The sequence below is a fragment of the Sapajus apella genome, unplaced genomic scaffold, assembly GCF_009761245.1.
Source record: "Sapajus apella isolate SASKATOON/1434 unplaced genomic scaffold, GSC_monkey_1.0 scaffold25, whole genome shotgun sequence".
Taxonomy (NCBI): domain Eukaryota; kingdom Metazoa; phylum Chordata; class Mammalia; order Primates; family Cebidae; genus Sapajus; species Sapajus apella.
In genome coordinates, this window is record NW_022436965.1 from 4688403 (window position 1) to 4708252 (window position 19850).

At 33.0% G+C, this 19850-nt stretch overlaps 1 protein-coding gene across 2 annotated transcripts in view; it reads left to right on the forward strand.

Moving 5' to 3' along the window:
* TPR (translocated promoter region, nuclear basket protein) overlaps nucleotides 1-19850 on the forward strand; it is a 62067-nt gene that overhangs the window by 2832 nt on the left and 39385 nt on the right. For both annotated transcript variants that reach the window (XM_032291623.1, XM_032291624.1), the window contains exons 4-20: nucleotides 2075-2148; nucleotides 5125-5221; nucleotides 8296-8399; nucleotides 8737-8901; nucleotides 9374-9466; nucleotides 9886-9966; nucleotides 10044-10131; nucleotides 10871-11011; nucleotides 11411-11502; nucleotides 11773-11970; nucleotides 13119-13226; nucleotides 14150-14376; nucleotides 15310-15473; nucleotides 15991-16124; nucleotides 16203-16351; nucleotides 17861-18023; nucleotides 19288-19422. In XM_032291623.1, the coding sequence (XP_032147514.1) occupies nucleotides 2075-2148; nucleotides 5125-5221; nucleotides 8296-8399; nucleotides 8737-8901; nucleotides 9374-9466; nucleotides 9886-9966; nucleotides 10044-10131; nucleotides 10871-11011; nucleotides 11411-11502; nucleotides 11773-11970; nucleotides 13119-13226; nucleotides 14150-14376; nucleotides 15310-15473; nucleotides 15991-16124; nucleotides 16203-16351; nucleotides 17861-18023; nucleotides 19288-19422 (2213 nt within the window). The remainder of the gene's footprint in view (nucleotides 1-2074; nucleotides 2149-5124; nucleotides 5222-8295; nucleotides 8400-8736; nucleotides 8902-9373; nucleotides 9467-9885; nucleotides 9967-10043; nucleotides 10132-10870; nucleotides 11012-11410; nucleotides 11503-11772; nucleotides 11971-13118; nucleotides 13227-14149; nucleotides 14377-15309; nucleotides 15474-15990; nucleotides 16125-16202; nucleotides 16352-17860; nucleotides 18024-19287; nucleotides 19423-19850) is intronic.

Genomic DNA, 19850 nt, shown 5'->3' on the forward strand with positions numbered 1-19850 from the left:
CGGTGAGCCGAGATCGCGCCATTGCGCTCCAGCCTGGGTAACAAGAGTGAAACTCTGTCTCAAAAAAAAAAAAAAAAAAAAAAAATGCTTTCACCACATGTAAATCTTAACAGTATCTGATTATTTTTTATATAATGGCTAGACGCACATGTCTGTGTACTTACACAGCTTTGTAAATCAAATGAGATAATATGTCTCGAAATCCTTTTAAAAAGGTGAAAGCATTATACAAATGAAGAATTAGAGAGTGGCTTGTTGTTATGAATCTAAGTGGTTTGAAGAATCGAAGCCTATTGCTTTTATTGTGTTTTAACTATTTTTTAGTAATTTTTATAAATGCGAATCTCAGGATATTTCCCTTTCAAGGCCTAGTTTCTATAAAAGATTGATAATCTCTTTCTTAGTTTTCTTACATGATTAAGTCTTAGAAAGGTCACAAGATGTTAAAGATCCTGATATTTCTTAGGAGGATGATATGTCCTGTGCTTTGATTCTCCCATCCATGTTCTAACCAGGCCCAACCCTGCTTAGCTTCCAGGATCAGAAGATATGGGGTCTTCAGGGTGGTCTGACTGGAGACTGCTTCTGATTTCAGAAAGCAAACATCAGAACATTAGGAAAGATCTCTATAGAGGCATAATTATTATTATTTATTTATTTATTTGGGGACAGAGTCACACTCTGTTGCCCAGGCTGGAGTGCAGTGGTGCAGTCTTGGCTTACTGCAGCCTCTGCCCGTGTTCACGTGATTCTTGTGCCTCAACCTCCTGAGTAGCTGGGATTACAGGCATGCACCACTAGGTCCAGCTAATTTTTGTGTTTTTAGTAGATACAGTGGTTTGCCCTCTTGGCCAGGCTGATCTTGAACTCCTAACCTCAAATGATTCTCCCACCTTGGCCTCCCAAAGTGTTGGGATTACAGGCGTGAGCCACCATGCCTGGCTGGCATAATTTAATTGATATTCAATATAGTTCAGTTTTAATTTGATCAATGGAGAAGGAACACAGGAAGTTTGTAATCAAAGGAATGATTAAAATTGCAACTTTCCTTCTAAATGGGTCTGTGACCATGGACTATTTGTTTAGGTTATAACTTTTTTTGGCTACTTTGCCTAGGCATAATAAAAAGATCTACTTAGCAGTAGTGCTGAGCAGTTTCAGAAAAATGACTATGAATACAGCTTTTACGAGATCTGGGAGAAGAGAAAACTATAAGGATGAACCTAGAGATACATCAAATACCTTATTGTGGTATACTGTTTGTGTGTGTGTGTGTGTGTGTATGTGTATTCTGGATCAGTAAGTCTGGTCTGGAAAGCAGAAAATAATAGTAAAACAAAATAGAGAATTTTGGATTTTTTTTGCTTGAATAGTCCTCTTAAATAGAAGATTAGAATTAATTATAATGTATTTGCTCATTGAATTGCCAGCATATAGTAGAGATATGTTTTAGTGAAACACGGTTTCAAAATGATATTTTTTGGAAAAATTTCAAAAATTATATTCTTTCTAGTTAGCCTATGTTTAGAAGAGAAACTGTGTAAAGGAAAAGAGCCCATTTTGAGTGGAGATTGAGAGATAAGTGCGTTATCAAACATAATGCTTTTCTCTTTAAAGGCTCTCTTTAGAGTGATAAACAAGATAGGAATTGCAAATATTATTGTGATTTGCTAAATATACACGTTATATACTTTAAATGCTATTTTCTCTCTTGATTCTATCTTTTTAACTCCTTTTTCTTATTGCTAAGTACAGTTTGCTATTTCTTATGATAAATGCTAATCTAGAAAATGTTATTGAAAAATATAGGAATTATTAATTGCATATGACTTTTCCCATAAATGTTGGCTAGGATTATTGTGCATTTGATTTTTGAGACAGGACAGCATATTTAAAATTTTGGTCTAGAACACAATGAATTTTGAATATATTCATGAATTTGGAATGTGATATACAATGCAGTCTTTCTGCGCTTCTGTTTTTTTCATTTTTAAAATGTGTAAGATGACAGTTATGTAAAAACACTCATTTTTTAAGTGAATGTGTATGTATGTGTAAAATTCTTTTTATCCAGACAGTCAACTGAAGACAGTAACTGAGAAAAACAAAGAACTTGAAATTGCTCAGGATCGTAATATCGCCATTCAGGTGAGAGATATGCCTGTGAATAAGCTAATTGTAAACATGTTATTTGAGGAAACTTTCTGTTCTGATTCTTTATCAGTTATTAGTCAATGGGAAGATGTAACTGATATCCTGTTAGGAGAAGCTACCAACAAAAATATGTATATGTAAATTTTTTAATTGGATCTTATGTTTTATTGATAGATTGGACATTTCTTTTACTCAATAGAGATTATCTATTAAATGCTTACCGTATTCTGGGTATTATACCAAATGCTGTGATCCAGTTGAGGATTTGGGTGAATTCACATTGGTAATCATTTTCTTAGGGCAGTTTTATTTATAAGAATGACAGTTTGAATATGATTACAGGGATTACTGACCAGTTTGTTTAATTAAGTGGTCATACGCAGTTATTTTTTAACCAGATAGAACTTTATACTTTTGCCATTGCTTTTTTAAAATTTGCATTTTATTTGGTGTTAAAAGATAATTTCTTCAAATTTCTAAAAGGCAAAAAAAAATCTACCTCCAGAATCTGAATAGGAGCAAAAAAGCCTCACAATATACCTAGAAAGGCTTTGCAAGAAACATACTTAGGAAGAAAAATTCAGTACCCAAGAAAACTCAAATACTTTTCTGAAAACTATGAGAATATACCTTTATAAATGAAGATATTATGTATTTCTGGATGGAAATGCCTTCCAAATTAATGTGTTGGTAATACATTTTGAATCTTAACTCCAAGTCAAATAGCCAGAAACTTGTTAATGTAGGTCTAAAGATGATTGGGAAAATAACATAGTAATAGATGGGTTGCTCCTAAAAAGAAGAAATATCAATTTAAAAGTCTTTGCATAGCCACATATTCAAATATTTTATAAACCTATGGTTATTGAAACATTACAAGGCTGATATAAGAATCGGTACAGAGAATAAAAGGCAGTTCAGAAATAAAACCCAATACAGAGGATCTTAATCTTTTGGAAAGAAGGCAGAACTGTCACAAAATCTTTATAAATCTTATGAAAGCTGTGGATCTGTAGCCCAAGAAAATAGTGTACACACAGTCATGTAAAATTTTGCAGGAAGGTAAAAAACCTATGAAACAGCTTTAAAAAGTAATAAAATGTATTTAACTGCTTTGTGGCTGAAAAAAAGAAACCAAAAGCTTTTTCAGTAAGATCTAAACAAGACTGGGATGCCCACTCCCCACTTCTGTTCAGCATAGTACAAGAAGTACTAGCAAGAGCAATCAGACAAGAAAAGGAAATAAAATGCACCCAAGTTGGAAAGGAAGAAGTAAAATTATCTCTACTTAGAGATTGTATGAGTCTATATATAAAGAATCTCAGAGATTCCACAAAAACCTGCTAGAGCTAATAAATGAATTTATACAGTTGCAGGGTACAAATGAATATTCAAAAATCGAGCAGCATTTCTATACAAAAACAATGACTTAGCTGAAAAATCAAGAAAACAATTTCATTAGAGTACCATCAAAAAACCAAAAAACAACTTAGGAATGAATTTAACCTAGGAGGTGATAGACTTGTACTGAAAATGATATAACTGATGAAAGAAATTGAAAATGCAAATAATTGCAAAGATATCCTATATTCATAGATAGGAATTCATATTGCTAAAATGTCCATGCTATATAAAGCAATATACAGATTTAGCCTAATCCTGTCAGAGGGCATTCTTCACAGAAATAGGAAAAAAAAAAAAAAATTCTAAAATTTTGATGGAATCAGTTAAGAAATCCTGATTAACCAAAGCAATACTGAGCAAGAAAAACAAAGTTGGAGGCATCATACTTCATGATTTAGGCAACTACGATAAAACTATAGTAATCCAAATAGCCTGGTACTGACATAAAAACAGAAACATGGACCAGTGGAATAGAATAGAGAGCTCAGAAATAAATCCAAACATTTGATCAACCAGTTTCAACAAGGGTACCAAGAAGACACAATGGAGATGGGATCGTCTCCTCATTAATGGTGTTGGGAAAATGATTTCCACATGTGAAGAAATGAATGTTGGGTGCTTGTGTTACTTACATCATAACACCAAAATCAGCCCAAGATGGATAAAAGATTTGAATGGAAGACCTGAAGCCATAAAACTAAGAGAAGTGAACATAGGAGAAAGGTTCTTGACATTGGACTTGGTAATGATTTTTTTGGGTATCACATCAGTAGTTGAAGCTGCAAAAGGAAATAAGTGGAACTACATGAAACTAAAAAGCTTCTACATAGGAAACAAGAATATTAAAAGGCAACCTGCAGTTCTAGCATAGGTAGCTTGAGATTGGTATTTCTAACTCAGAAGCATATAAATTGCCCTTGTGTTGCTGGGAAGCAGTTTGACAAGTTTTTGGTGTTTGAGACAGAGTCTCGCTTTGCTGCCCAGGCTGGAGTGCAGTGGTGCACCTCTACCTCCTGGGCTCAAATGATTATCCCCCCTCAGCCTCCCAAGTAGGTGGGACCAAGGCGTGTGCCACCATGCCTGGCTATTTTTTCCTACTTGTAGAAACAGGGTTTCGCCATGTTGCCCATGCTGGTCTTGAACTCCTAGACTCTAATGATCTGCCCAGCTTGATCTTCCGAAGTGTTGTGATTACAGACATGAGCTACTGCACCCCACTGACAAAATATGTTAAAGATTTCAAGTAATTCAATTTTTAGGAATCTTTCTTGAAAAGTAATTTGAACTAGGTTGTAAATACAGTGATATTCTAAGTAATTAGAACATTTCTATGTGATTAAAAGGGACAGGAGAAAAAAATTCATAAGCCTTGTAAAAATGTTTTTAAAATCCAAAATTTAAATAGAAAAATTGGAATTATGGGTACTTTTTAACTTTCTGACGTATAAGTTATAAGAGAGCCAATCATTTAAACTGCAGCTGATATTAACTAAAGTGACAATTCTATGTTTACTTTCCTGTATTGCTCTACTTGCTTTTCTTATTTATTATTCCTTTATATGACAGAGCCAATTTACAAGAACAAAGGAAGAATTAGAAGCTGAGAAAAGAGACTTAATTAGAACCAATGAGAGACTATCTCAAGAACTTGAATACTTAACAGGTATGAAGAAGTGCTTTTAAAAGCTCTGTTGCTTTATTTTTCTTCTAATAGAACTAGGAGTTAATTATCAGTCCATTTCTGTTGCTGATTTTTTTTGTTATGGGCAAGTATAGAGTTCAGTGTAATGTCCTATTATTTTCCTACTCATTTATCTTTAAATCATTATCAGGTGTTTAAAGAAGTGTCTAGAAGGTACACAAATGAAAAACATCTCAAAGAAATGGTAATTTGGACCAAATTTTACATGCAAAATTTTTACTACAGTGCTATACATAATATCAAATTGGAAACAGTTTTGTTTGTTTGCAAAGGTTGAACTACTATTCTTCAATTTATATGGACATCCTTGCTATATAATAAGCATTCAATATAAGAACCTTTACTCAGCCTATATTTATAAACATACTGAAGGAGGCAGGAACATAAAATATATAAACATAAACTACAATATATAATACAGCTGATATAGTCAGGTGACCTTGACTCCGAAGCAGTTAATGTTAAGAAATTTCCTTTGGTTCTTTTTTTTGTGGCTTTTGAAAATTTTTATTTCTATAAAATAATTTTTAGATATTTGTGTTGTTATAATATTCCGTTAGTTAAGTATACTTTTCCAGTCTCACAAGAGTTGTTTCAAAATATTTGTTGAGTGTGTTGATCAACAACTGGTAGTTCATCCAGTCGTCTTCTGTTTATTTCTCTGATTAGCTCTTGGATTTCTCCAGGGTCCGTATCTTGAAGCCCTTCATCCCACCTTTTTTGCCATATCCACAATCTCTTTCATGATTTTGTTGATTGAGTCTGTTATAAATTTTGTGATTTCATGCACAACATCTGGACAGTTTTCTCCAACAGGAATTTACTATTTCAGACTTTATGGCTTTCATGACTTTTTCTGTAGCAACGATGGCCTCTTCAATTGTGTTATCCTTTCAAACTTTCGTGATATTTTCCCTGTTGGGGTTTGCATCCACAGTGTTAACTTTTTTTTTTTTTTTTTTTTTTTTTTAAAATAACGTAAGGTATCATCTCTAATGAGACATAAAGGTACTTATGATCTCTTGATCTAAAGGCTGTGAATTAGAGATGTTTGAGAGCAAGTAGACTTCTTTTACACCCTCCATATGGAACTTCTGGGTTCTGGGTAGCCAGGGACAGTGTCTAAAATCAAAAGAACTTTAAAGGTAGCTCCTTGACAGTGCGCGTGGCTCACGTCTGTAATCCCAGCACTTTGGGAGGCCGAGGCAGGCAGATCACCTGAGGTCAGGAGTTGGAGACCAGCCTGGCCAACATGGTGAAAACCCCATCTCTACTAAAGATATAAAACTTAGCTGGGTGTGGTGACGTGCACCTGTAATTCCAGCTACCCAGGAGGCTAAGGCATGAGAATTGCGTGAACCAGGGAGGCAGTGGTTACAGTGCTTGGGGTATAGACCAAGACTCTTTCTCAAAAAAAAAAGGCAGCCCCTTAACTGGCAAGATACTTTCTGACTTCAGGGACAAAGCATCAGTGGAACTAATTCAGAGAAAAAGTTCCCTGTTTTCCAGGTCTTCTTCTTGTGTAACAAAAAGATAACCGCTGGTATTTATCTTTTTCCTTTGGGCTCTGGGGTTAACAACCTTATGAATAAGGGCAGTTCTGATCATAAACCTGACTGCATTACGCAATACAGTAGAGTTAGCCTGTCCCTTCTTGCCCTGTATCCTGGTGCTCTCTTCCCTTTTTAACTAATAAATGTCTTTTGTGGCATTTTTTTCTAAAATAGGGCACTTCCATCTGCATTAAAAACCTGTGCAGGCATACAACCTTTCTCAATGATTTTCTTAACAGCGTCTGCTGTTTCTTGGTTGACAGAACCTGCTTCATGTGTTTTCTTGACTTTTTTTTAAGTCAAACCTCTTTGTAAAATTATCAGACCATCGTTTGCTGACATTAAATTATCCAGCTTTAGATCCATCACCTTCCTTTTACCTTAAGTTGTTGTATAATGACGTTGCTTTACCTCAAATCATATTAGAGTCTATGGGTATGTGATAGTAATCCTGCACCCCATAAAAGTTGCATTTTCAGTACGAGACAAGAAGGTATTTTGCAGAAATGCACTTCTAAAGAAGTTTGTTTGCTGTGGAGTAGCTGCATTGATGGCTTCACGTATTTTCTTTCTCTTTTTCTTTTTTTTTAACAATGGTCTTTATACAGGATTCATTTATCTTGAAATGGTGGGTAACCAAGCTGTAGTCCTCAATTGATGGTACATATCAAGCAATTCAGCTCTTTAAAATATTGTTATGACTTTTCTCTGCTTCTTAGAAGCACTTCCAATGTCACTGGTGGCCTTCTGATGGATCCCATGTTGTTATTCAAGGTTTATGTTATTGCACTAAACGCAATGACAAATATGCAAAAACTTCAAAAGATTACTGTTTTCTTCATTATGCAATTTACTGGAGAGATAGACTGCTCTGGTTAGAGTCACAGCATTCTAAACATACTCAAAACACTTGAGCTTAATGCAGTAGTATCAGGAAGTGATATGTATGCATAGCCAGTAGTATCAGGCTATGAAAGTATTATGGAAGTACAGTATGTCTTACAGTTAATTTTATGCAGTGATGGTTTAATAAAACATCTTTACATTTGTTTATAATTCTCTTAATTACATATGGGGTTGTGTCCTGTTTGTGTGCATAAGTTTTGATAAATTTTTTAAGTTTGTATCATAGATTTGTGCATATTTTAATGGAGTAAATGTTAAAATAGACTAGTATTTACATATATTTTATGCAATTATAGTAGCTTTTTCTTAGTTTGTTTCCTTTTCTGGGCTGCGTGGACTGGTCTGTGGTCTCTGAGTTTTTCAAGTTGTTGCCAAGTTTTTTGAAAAAAATTTCAAAATATTTATTGAAGAAAATATGAGTGGAAGTGAAGCTGCACAGTTCAAATCTGTGTTGTTCAAGGGCCAGCTGTGCTTACTTTGTATTAAAGGTTTATATTCCTAGAGATACATTTTGATATTTGGTTCCTCTGAGTGTTAATTAGTCATTATTTTTTAATTCTCTTTTCACCATTCTAGAGGATGTTAAACGTCTAAACGAAAAACTTAAAGAAAGCAATGCAACAAAGGGTGAGCTTCAGTTAAAATTGGATGAACTTCAAGCTTCTGATGTTTCTGTTAAGGCAAGTAACAGATGATTCCTAATGTATAAACTATATTTTTTAATTAAAACTCACCTAAATTAAGTTTCAAATATAGGCAATAAAGTAATTAGAAGCTGGATTTTTTGTTTTTAATGTCAAAAAATTAAGCATTAGGACAATTCTAATTCAACTGTTTAGCTTATTTGAAATTTAAGTTTGTTATAGTTCTTAATGTTTTCTAGTTAGGAATCTATGCAAGTACTTAATTTCTGTTTTAAAATAAAATTCTACTTGTGTCCCTTAGTTATAGAACAAATCTTTTGAATAACCATATGTCATCTTTAACTGTAGATGTTACTTTCTTGGATTTCTTTAGTTTCGAGAAAAACGCTTGGAACAAGAAAAGGAATTGCTACAAAATCAGAATACATGGCTGAATACAGAGTTGAAAACCAAAACTGATGAACTTTTGGCTCTTGGAAGAGAAAAAGGAAATGAGATTCTAGAGCTTAAATGTAATCTTGAAAATAAAAAAGAGGAGGTAAGTTAGCAAAATTGTATTTTCCTTCATGTTGGGTATAACTTACATTTCTGTGTCAGTTTATTAAATATGTATTCAATAGTGTGTACTTGATTAATTGTAAAAGTAGGGGTTAAATGTTAATAATACATTAACGTTTGGCATAGGAAATCAACCAATTGCATCTAAATAAAGAATTTAAGATAGTCTTTGTCAAATCAGGATAGTAACTGCTGTCTTATGATATGTCTTTCCTAAAATATGTGTTTAAGAAGTCGTGTGTGCCTAAAGAAGTGATGGTAAGCTATTATGAGCTAAATGTAAACGTGTTGTTCTGTAAGCAGTTATTCTTAATTTTCTTATTCATATTTTAATTGTTTTTTCAGCTGGAGAGGGGGAGTTACTCAGCTTTTCCTTAGCAGCATGAACCTGATATCAGAGTAATTTCAGTTAATATGACATCCTTTCCTCCAGCTCTGTTTTTTGTTTTTAGGTTTCTAGACTGGAAGAACAGATGAATGGCTTAAAAACATCAAATGAGCATCTTCAAAAGCATGTGGAGGATCTGTTGACCAAATTAAAAGAGGTATAGTGACCATTGAATTTTTTTTTTTTATAAAATATTAAAGCACTTATGAAGCTGTTACTTCACAAAATGATGTCATGTTTTAATCTCTTTGGCCCCATAAAATGGTGACAGTACTACTTCCATGTGATGTATCTAGTCTGTAATAGAATCAGAAATAGCAATTATATGTTATATCCAAAATACTATCCAAAAAATGAATGTGGGTTAATTTTATTATTGTTTAATTATTCTACTTTAAATTTAAAATATCATTAATGTTTTATCCTTAATTTATCTTGGTCATGAAGACTGATTTGAATTTGAGTGTTTCAGTTTTTATCTCTTACTTTACAAAATGGAATTTTTCATCTTGGCATTTGATAAGCATTCTAGATTTAGTTGAAAGTAGACAGCTATAATTGGGTTATCTTTTTCAGGCCAAGGAGCAACAAGCCAGTATGGAAGAGAAATTCCATAACGAATTAAATGCACACATAAAACTTTCTAACTTGTACAAGGTAAGTATGCCACCACACATGTGAGTATCTAAATGTTGCATTGTTGACTTAGGTAACTTTTTAAGATTAACTTTTAGAGTGCCGCTGATGACTCAGAAGCAAAGAGCAATGAACTAACCCGGGCAGTGGATGAACTACACAAACTTTTGAAAGAAGCTGGTGAAGGTAAATGCTTTCAGTTATGGGAACGTTATTTTTGTTATTACATAGAAAACATTCCTTTTCTTTTTACCCTTGTTTTGTATAGATTATTGGATTTAGGTGTTAGACTTTATTTGGGATGGAATTAGGTACAGAAGAAAGAACTTTGAATTAGGAAATTTGGAATTATATCTTCAGCAAATGTAGCTTTATGTATTTTTGAAAATATAGACAGCAGGGGATTTTTTGCTTGTTGTTTTTCATCTAATAATCTTGTATAATTTCCTGATTTCTAATGAGAAAATTTTCGTTTTTGAAACATTTAGTCTGATTAAGTATGTTTGAATACTCTTTTACTTCATAAATAAGACATCCTCTTTACCATTTGCATTTTGGAAAGTCTTTTATTTCCTTAAATTTTTGCTTTTTTCAATGTAAGATATTTATGGTCTTTTCCAGTAATGCCCTTTACTTAGAATTAAAGATCGAAATTGAAGTCAAAGCTAGACCTAGAACCACTTTTTACCCTTTGAGTTTCCTTATTTTCCTTGTGGGTAAGAGACATCAAAAGGAGAAATACTCACCAGCCAAAACAATTCCAAAATTATAAGTAAAGCAAGAACTTTCAATAGATTCTGTCACGTGTAGCTTCTCTAGAAATGTAGTATTGTCTGCTGAGGTGAGAAGTGACTGATCTGGTGCATTTTGTAAACTAAAATTTTAACTATATGTTTAAATATTTGATCTTTAAAATTGTTTTTAGCCAACAAAGCAATACAAGATCATCTTCTAGAGGTGGAGGAATCTAAAGATCAAATGGAAAAAGAAATGCTTGAGAAAATAGGGAAATTGGAGAAGGAATTAGAGAATGCAAATGACCTTCTTTCTGCCACAAAACGTAAAGGTATGGCTGATAGATGGTTGTTAGTGGCTTGAAATACGATAGCTTTCCTACATGAAAGTCATTTAATTTCACTAATAGTATTTCTGTGTCATGCTGTGATGCAGGGAACTCCATCAAGTTACATTGTTAGAATTTGTTTTAAAATTAATGGTCTATCTGTATCTTTACCGCACTAGGTATCTAAGTACTATTTGATCACACACTATTTTGTAAATTCCCAGATGATTGCATGATTTTTAGAATTAGATATGTTACATGACTTGTTGATGTCATAGGTTAAAAATGTTTATAGCAATCACTATATAATGTACAGAACATGTTACTTATCTTGAAAAACTTATTAATGGTTTCTAGTTTGGAATTTGACAAAATTATACTGGATTATATGTTTTGACACAGGAGCCATATTATCTGAAGAAGAACTTGCAGCCATGTCTCCTACTGCAGCAGCTGTAGCTAAGATAGTGAAACCTGGGATGAAATTAACGGAGGTAAGAATGATATTAAATCTTGTTATTTTCCTTCAGCAAAGGCATACAAATCTCTCTGAAATTTAATTGTCTCAAAAATTGTTTTGAAAATCATCTTACAATTAATGGATTATTCTAGGAAAGTCTTTCTGTAGTTCCTAGTTCTGTGTGTCTAACATATAGTAAACATTTCTGTGTTGTGTAAGTGTTAAAGAATGTTTATTATGAAATTAGATAGACTACATATTTGTGTTGTTACGGTTAGATTTCTAACAACCCTTCTACTTTCAGCTCTATAATGCTTATGTGGAAACTCAGGATCAGTTGCTTTTGGAGAAACTGGAGAACAAAAGAATTAATAAGTACCTAGATGAAATAGTGAAAGAAGTGGAAGCCAAAGCACCAATTTTGAAACGCCAGCGTGAAGAATATGAACGAGCACAGAAGGCTGTAGCAAGTTTATCTGTTAAGCTTGAGCAAGCTATGAAGGTTGGTTCCATTCCTAAAATTTAGCTGTGGTAACAATACAAATGAGAAATGATTTACTAGGTATTTTTTTATTAGGTGATTGGGTCAAAAAAATCTAAATATGATTTTCAGTAAATAAATTTTGAAACTTCTCATTACATTATTAAACACTGCTAACCACAAAATGTTCTACCTTTATTTAACAGTTTTTATTTATTTCACAATTGGTATTTAAAATTGCGAAAGCATTTTAACATTTTTTTAATGCATTTGATATGTTTTCCTTAGGATTCTCAACAAGAAAATAATAGCCAAATCTCCTTATACATCTCTTCAAATTAATTTCTCTGTGTAATAAAACTCTCCTATTTAGTGTAATAATTCTTTATCAGACAGTTGCAAGATCCTGCCTAGAAATAATGATATTGTTTGACCATATGTAGAGCTCCTTTTTTCTACCATTTCACAATTTGCCATATCTTTATATACATTATTTTGTTATTGCTTCTTTGCTTATTAAAAGTGTTAAGGAAATTTATAAAGATTTTTTCCTCTTTTTAAGAGATACTGATTGAAAAAGTTTATATTCTGAATGTTTTGCTTTATATACAACTATTAACATTACTGAGGGAAATTGTCAGGATTTCTTGAACAAGTTTAATGGAGGAAATTCAGCTAAATGAATTTACTCTTTTAAACTGATAAATTGTTTAACTTTTTTTGGAGAAGAATATAAATATATCCCTATTCGAAAGTTAAATCTCTGTTGCTGTTATAATTAGAAGTCAGCTTAAATGCAGGTACCTTATTATATTGACTGGTCTTTTTCTTCTTCATCAAATGAAGTCTAGCAGTCTCTCCTGATTGGGAATATTGGCTTTTTTACTGGCAGTGTAGCTTGCAAAGAGAGCCCTTGGGTCAATTAGATCTTTCTTGAATTTTTCTTTCTGTTGAAATTGAGGGTTTTACCTGAAGCTTTTTATTGTCTGAATAAGAAATGATGTGTTGAAATTTATACAAAACTTATTGTTTAGTGGTTACTATATTATGTAGAATTTTTTTCAGTGTATATGTTGATTACTGGTGGTATTTGAATATCATGTATTTTTAATATTTGTATAAATTCTAGAAGGAAGTACAAAATTTTCACTTGAATTTACATTTTAAAGGAGATTCAGCGATTGCAGGAGGACACTGATAAAGCCAACAAACATTCATCTGTACTTGAGAGAGACAATCAAAGAATGGAAATACAAATAAAAGATCTTTCACAACAGGTTAGAATTTTTTTTGTCTTCCTACTTTTTAAAACCTGACCATCCAGTAATCTTTGTATCTGTTTGAAGGTATCTAAGACAGAGCTACAAGGTATGAAATTCTAATTAATTCAGAATAGTACTCGAGCAGAGTTGTAGCTTCATTATTTCTTTTCATAGCCCCTCCCTTTTTTCAAATTTTTGATAAATTTTTAAATTATACTTGTTGGTTGTAATAAACAAAGAAGTAATTCAAAGATAAATAAAAGTGTTCACCAACTTCTAACGCTGTAACCTCTCAAGTCCCAGAGTGTAGCCTACGTTAATGGACTGTTGTGTATTTTTTCACATCCATCTCTTTATATGTATATATATGAGCATATGTAAACATATATAAGGATTGTTTGATTTTACTGAAATAAAATTGGACTGTATACATTACCACTTTTTAATGTGCACGTCAATAAATTTAATGTGTCATTCATATATTTTATCCTAATTTTTATATGTGTGTGTACATATGCACAACACACAAATGTAAAAATTTCACGTGAATGGCATTATATATATGCTTTTTGTTTAAATGTCTATTTTTCATGCTCTGCCCTATCATATAATACATACAAAAGCACACACAAGTATTTATCTCTGGGTTTTATTTCATCATTGTTTTACAAAAAAAATGAAGCCATGTTTGGGAATTGTAATTTGGCTACCCTTTAATACGTAATAGCCTTCATTACATACTTAAAAGTAATTTTATTCTATTAAAATTTGATGGCTTAGATTTTAATATCTAAGGATGCTTTGTTTTTAAAGATAATTTGAGGTAGTACCAGTTGAAGATTTTTTTAAGTAATGTGTTAGTTGAAAACCTTTAGTTCTAAACATTTCCAGAATTAAAACTAACACTGTTTTATAACATATTAAAACTTTGTTTTTAGATTAGAGTGCTTTTGATGGAACTTGAAGAAGCAAGAGGTAACCATGTAATTCGTGACGAGGAAGTAAGTTCTGCTGATATAAGTAGTTCATCTGAGGTAATATCACAGCATCTAGTATCTTATAGAAATATTGAAGAGCTTCAACAACAAAATCAACGTCTTTTGGTGGCCCTTAGAGAGCTTGGGGAAACCAGAGAAAGAGAAGAACAAGAAACAACTTCATCCAAGTAAGCAGTTGAATACCTCAGCTTGTCCGATAAACGTTTATAAAAACCTCAGCTGAACTCAGTGTCTCATGCCTGTAATCCCAACATTTTGGGAGGCCTAAATGGGGGATCATTTTAGCCCAGAAGATTGAGACCAGCCTGGATGGGTGACGTAGTGAAACCCTGCCTCTCCAAAAAAAGTAAAAAATTAGCTGGATATGGTGGCACTTGCCTGTAGTCCCAGCTACTCAGGAGGCAAGCTGAGGTGGGAGGATGACTTGAGCCCAGGAGGTTGAGGCTGCAGTGAGGCATGATCATGCACTGCACTCTACGTGGACGACAGAGCTAGACTCTGTTCCCTGCCAAAAAAAATCTGTATGTCCCTAACAGTGCTAGATACCTGGGATATAGTGATTTAGGGAGGAAAGAATTGAGCAACAATACCAAAACAAAAAATTTCTGCTCAAAAACCTCAGTTAATGGGTAAGACAGAGATAATAAATAGATAATAAAATTGATAGGAAAGTTGACAATTTCCATTCAATGTGATTAGCGCATCTGTAGGAGCATAGAGGTAGAGAACCTGTCCTAGATTTCAGGGAGCAGACCGCCTTCATGGAAAACCTATGTAAGAATCAGAGATTTTTTTCAAAAACACGTATAATGCTAGAAGAGGAAGAATGGCTAAGAAAGCAAGTAGACTAGAGTTTGGAGTGTGTGGAACTGATTTAATTTTTACAAACGAATTTTTCTGATTGCATTGGTAAGTACCTGAGTCCTGTGTAGTGGGGATTTAAAAAGTGGTTCATAAAATATTTAGCAGAAGAAAAAAGGATGAGAGTGACAAAAATGGTGTGTTTAATGGAAGACAAAGATGCTTCGTTAATTGTAGTAGAAATTACAATCTGCTAACTCTCAGTTCAGTCCTGTGAAATAGGCTGACTCTTTCTACAGAATCACTGAGCTTCAGCTTAAACTTGAGAATGCCCTCACCGAACTAGAACAACTCCGCAAATCACGACAGCATCAAATGCAGCTTGTTGATTCCATAGTTCGTCAGCGTGATATGTACCGTATTTTATTGTCACAAACAACAGGAGTTGCCATTCCATTACAAGGTAGGTTGTTGTAAGTTACTTTAAGGAATAATTTGGAAATGTATATTAAGGGATTCATTTTGCAATATAAGCATTAGCCAACCTAATGATGGTGGCTTCAAATTTGACTACCATACGTGATGCTTATAACATTCCATCAACTGTAAAACATACCATTATTGTATGTATCACTAAGAAGAAATGCTTTGTATTGTTGAAAAACATGCATCTTAGAATCAGTGAACTACAGTATTTATTTTGGTTATGTTTTAATAACCAAAAGAAATAATATGTTTTAATAATCAAAACATAATTATGGATTATGTTTTAATCCATAAATACTGAATTATCTCTAATAATAATCAAAAACAATCTTAATACCTTGTTTAGTGGATTCCTTATTTAAAAACTTCTATAATCTTATTTCAACAAGTGTAGCTTGTTTATTTAGTAATAATGTATTGCAAAGAAGTATTAGATTTAAACTGATTTATGAAAGCCAACAAAACATTTTCTTAGTCTTTTTACTTTCCTGAAGCTTCAGGCTTAGATGATATTTCTCTTGCATCAACCCCAAAACGTCCAAGTACATCACAGACTGTTTCCACTCCTGCTCCAGTACCTGTTATTGAATCAACAGAGGCCATAGAGGCTAAGGCTGCCCTGAAACAGGTAAAGATCACACCTTTGTCCTGGATTACATTTTTAGAGAACACAGTGTGTCATAATCTCATAATCTCCAATATTTAGTTGCAGGAAATTTTTGAGAACTACAAAAAAGAAAAAGCAGAAAATGAAAAAATACAAAATGAACAGCTTGAGAAACTTCAAGAGCAAGTTACAGATTTGCGATCACAAAATACCAAAATTTCTACCCAGCTAGACTTTGCTTCTAAACGGTAAGTTTTCTTTTGTTTAAAATTAATTAAGTCTAAACATTATTCTTTACAGTTCAAATCATTTAAATTCAAGAGCTAATTTGCAATAGTGTTGCTTTTTTTGCAAACCATGTTCCAGAATGAGAATCTCTAATAGTTCATTTTTTTATATTGATTAATGATTCTCTGGGCAGTGCTAAGGGTTTAGCTTGTTTAGTAAGTAGAGGCTGGGCGCAGTGGCTCACGCCTGTAATCCCAACACTTTGGGAGGCTGAGGCAGGTGGATCATTTGAGGTCAGGAATTTGAGACCAGCCCTAACATGGTGAAACCCCGTCTCTACTAAAAACACAAAAATTGGCTGAGCAGTCGTGGTGTGCGCTGGTAATCCCAGCTACTTGGGAGGCTCAGGCAGGAGAATCACTTGAGCCTGGGAAGCAGAAGTTTGGTGAGGCGAGATTAGACTACTGCACTCCAGTCTGGGTGAAAGAGTTAGACCGTGTCTCAAAAAAATAGTAAGTTGAAGTTCATGTGGGGAATGTTGGTAGTTTTCTTTCCTGAGACTGAAGGACTTGTTTCTGTAGGACTTAGTTCTTTTATAAGTGCACCAGACGATGAGAGAAATGGGAGCAAATTTTGCTCCACCTTTTCTAGGTAGAAGAGAAGCGAGTACTATGTAATTTTAGGAAAATTAATTTTCTTGATTATATCCAAAGAAATAAATATTTCATGGTTATTTGTTACTAGATTCATTGAATGCTTGTTTGTTTATCTTGTTAGGGCAACATTTATTTTTACATAGTACATGATAAAACTTTTTCTGTTTTATAGCAGGCAGGATATATTGCAGGCTGTTAGCCCTATTCATCTAATAGTTCAGCACCCCCAGTTAAAGCACTTTGATACCTCTAGACAGCCATTATCTAAGCTTTCAAGCACACAAGAAAATAAAATTATAGAAGAAAAAAGGATTAGCAAAAATCCATCACTAACCCTGTATGCTATCTTAATTTTTATACTGCACTATAGTGGATGTCTGGTGTTATCAACATTGTATTGGCATTATTTTCAATGTAATTGGTTTTTTAAAAATAAGGTTAAAAAGTTACTTAGCATGAAATACTTTGCTTATTTAGAACTTGAACCACTAAATTTGGAATTGAGAAAAAAGAGTGAAGGTTTTGCCTTATTACACAAACCACTTTTTCATAAATCATAAAATTAGCCCCTTTCCCATTTAGGAAAAAAAAGTGCAGCTTCCTGCCGGTGTTCATTTAATTTTACATAAACATGCTGTTTGAAGTTGAGGCAAATGTGACTGATTTTCAGTGTGAAAATAAAATATAAAAACTGTTCTTGGAGTTGTTTCTAAACAGAACTTAATGTAACAGAAAAGGGTATGATGTTACATTACGATTAGAGACAGCGTTCTTAGGACAGTCGGGGAAATGAGTTAAGCTGTTGTGAAATATTTTCAAGGAATTAAGCTAGGATATCATTTCAGTTGCTTATAGAATTTTTTTTTATACAAGTTATGAAATGCTGCAAGATAATGTTGAAGGATATCGTCGAGAAATAACATCTCTTCAGGAGAGAAATCAGAAGCTCACTGCAACGACTCAAAAGCAAGAACAGATTATCAATACAATGACTCAGGATTTGAGAGGAGCAAATGAGAAGCTAGCTGTCGCAGAAGTGAGTCCAATATCCTTTATCTGACTTCTATTATGAATTGCATTTGACATTTCCTTTGTTTTTACTTTGAATTTTACTCACTGATATGACTTAAGTATTTAAGAAATTTGTGGATTAAACCAAGTAATTAATACATAGTTTGCAAATAGCCAGTATGTGTTAGTGGGGTGATTGTTTCTATTAAGATAGAAGAGGGAAAGGTATTTGTTTTTCTGCTGGACTAAGATGTACTCGTAAGTCTTTCATTTCAAAATGAATTTGTAGGTTAGTGTTTGTCTGATTATAACAGAGACAAATGAGTGTATTTTATTCATTCTTGCTCATCTGTAATAAAAGGCATATAAAATTACATTGCATTGAATTTATATTTCTGAATTTTAACTTGAAGATAGATGTCCCTGTGAAATTAACCGTATTTCCAACTGAGTAGTTCTGTGATGATAAATTTTTTATACAGGTTTTTTTAATTCAATTATCTCTTCTGTCTTTGATCATTACTTATAAGCTAAGTATAGTTGTCTGTCATTTTACCTGTGTGTAACAAACTCAGGAGCTAGTATATAATTTGCCTGTGTTGGGACAATCATGAGCAATGGGTTGCTTAGGACTTGAACCCATGTCTTATCATTCTCTTATAGGCTATATTCTTTATTTTTATCTTGCTCCAATTCCATCGTGAGGAGTGGACAGCAGCACTTTTTCAAACTTGTAGAGTGAATTTTATGTTTGATAATTTATATGAATCACGTGTATAAATAAGTACTTGGAGACTATTGGTTTTCAAAACACTCTCCCTGGTCCGCTCAATACTCAGAGTATACTCTTGGGGTTGAGGGAGGGAGAAACTTGAAATAGATAACTCATCACTTTCAAACAGGTACTTAAAAAACCAGATGGATTCCAAAACTCACATAATTTAGTAGTACTCAGGTACGACTATAGCAGTCATGCAATTCTGCTTTCTTATTCATGCATATTAAATTTTTCTTGCTGTTATTTTTTTAAAGTCTGGATTGTTAGAACAAGGAACCATAAGTATTTGTAGTTATTGAAAGATTTTTTTCATTGATTATTCCCAGTAATTTTTGCTTCATATTTTAGCACATGAAACTAAGTTTCGTATTTCCTTATACAATGGGGAGGTACCGTCTCTAAGTAGCATTAAAAATATGTAGTGATGTATGAATCATTTTAATTTTATAATCTTAATACATTCGACACCATGATTTTCAGCATTTTTTATTTCACTTGTACTTATGTTAAGGTAAGAGCAGAAAATTTGAAGAAGGAAAAGGAAATGCTTAAATTGTCCGAAGTTCGTCTTTCTCAGCAGAGAGAGTCTTTGTTAGCTGAACAAAGGGGACAAAACTTGCTGCTTACTAATCTGCAAACAATTCAGGTAACCAAATAAAAAGCATATGTAGAAAAAATTTATAAAAGTTATATTTAGATAATTTTATTTTTGTATCCTCTCAATTACCTTAATTAGAAAATTTGTCCATCACTTTTGTCATCCATTATGATCATAGAATTTTGGAGTTTATTAAGACATTTCAACATTTTAAGTAAAACATTGAAAGAGAATTGATTGAAACCATATATTGATATGTTTGGTCTTCAGGCTGTATTTACAGTGTCCTGTGCAGTTTTACCATTTATAAGATTAATTCTTTGGCTTATATTTTCTTTAAAAATTTGGGAAATCTTGATGATTATAATATATTCCATCTCTTTACCGTATAATAGATATTTTAATATGAAAAACACCAGAATACTTTCTTGGTAAATACTTTAGATTTTAATTTCTTCATTTAGAAATGGGTCATA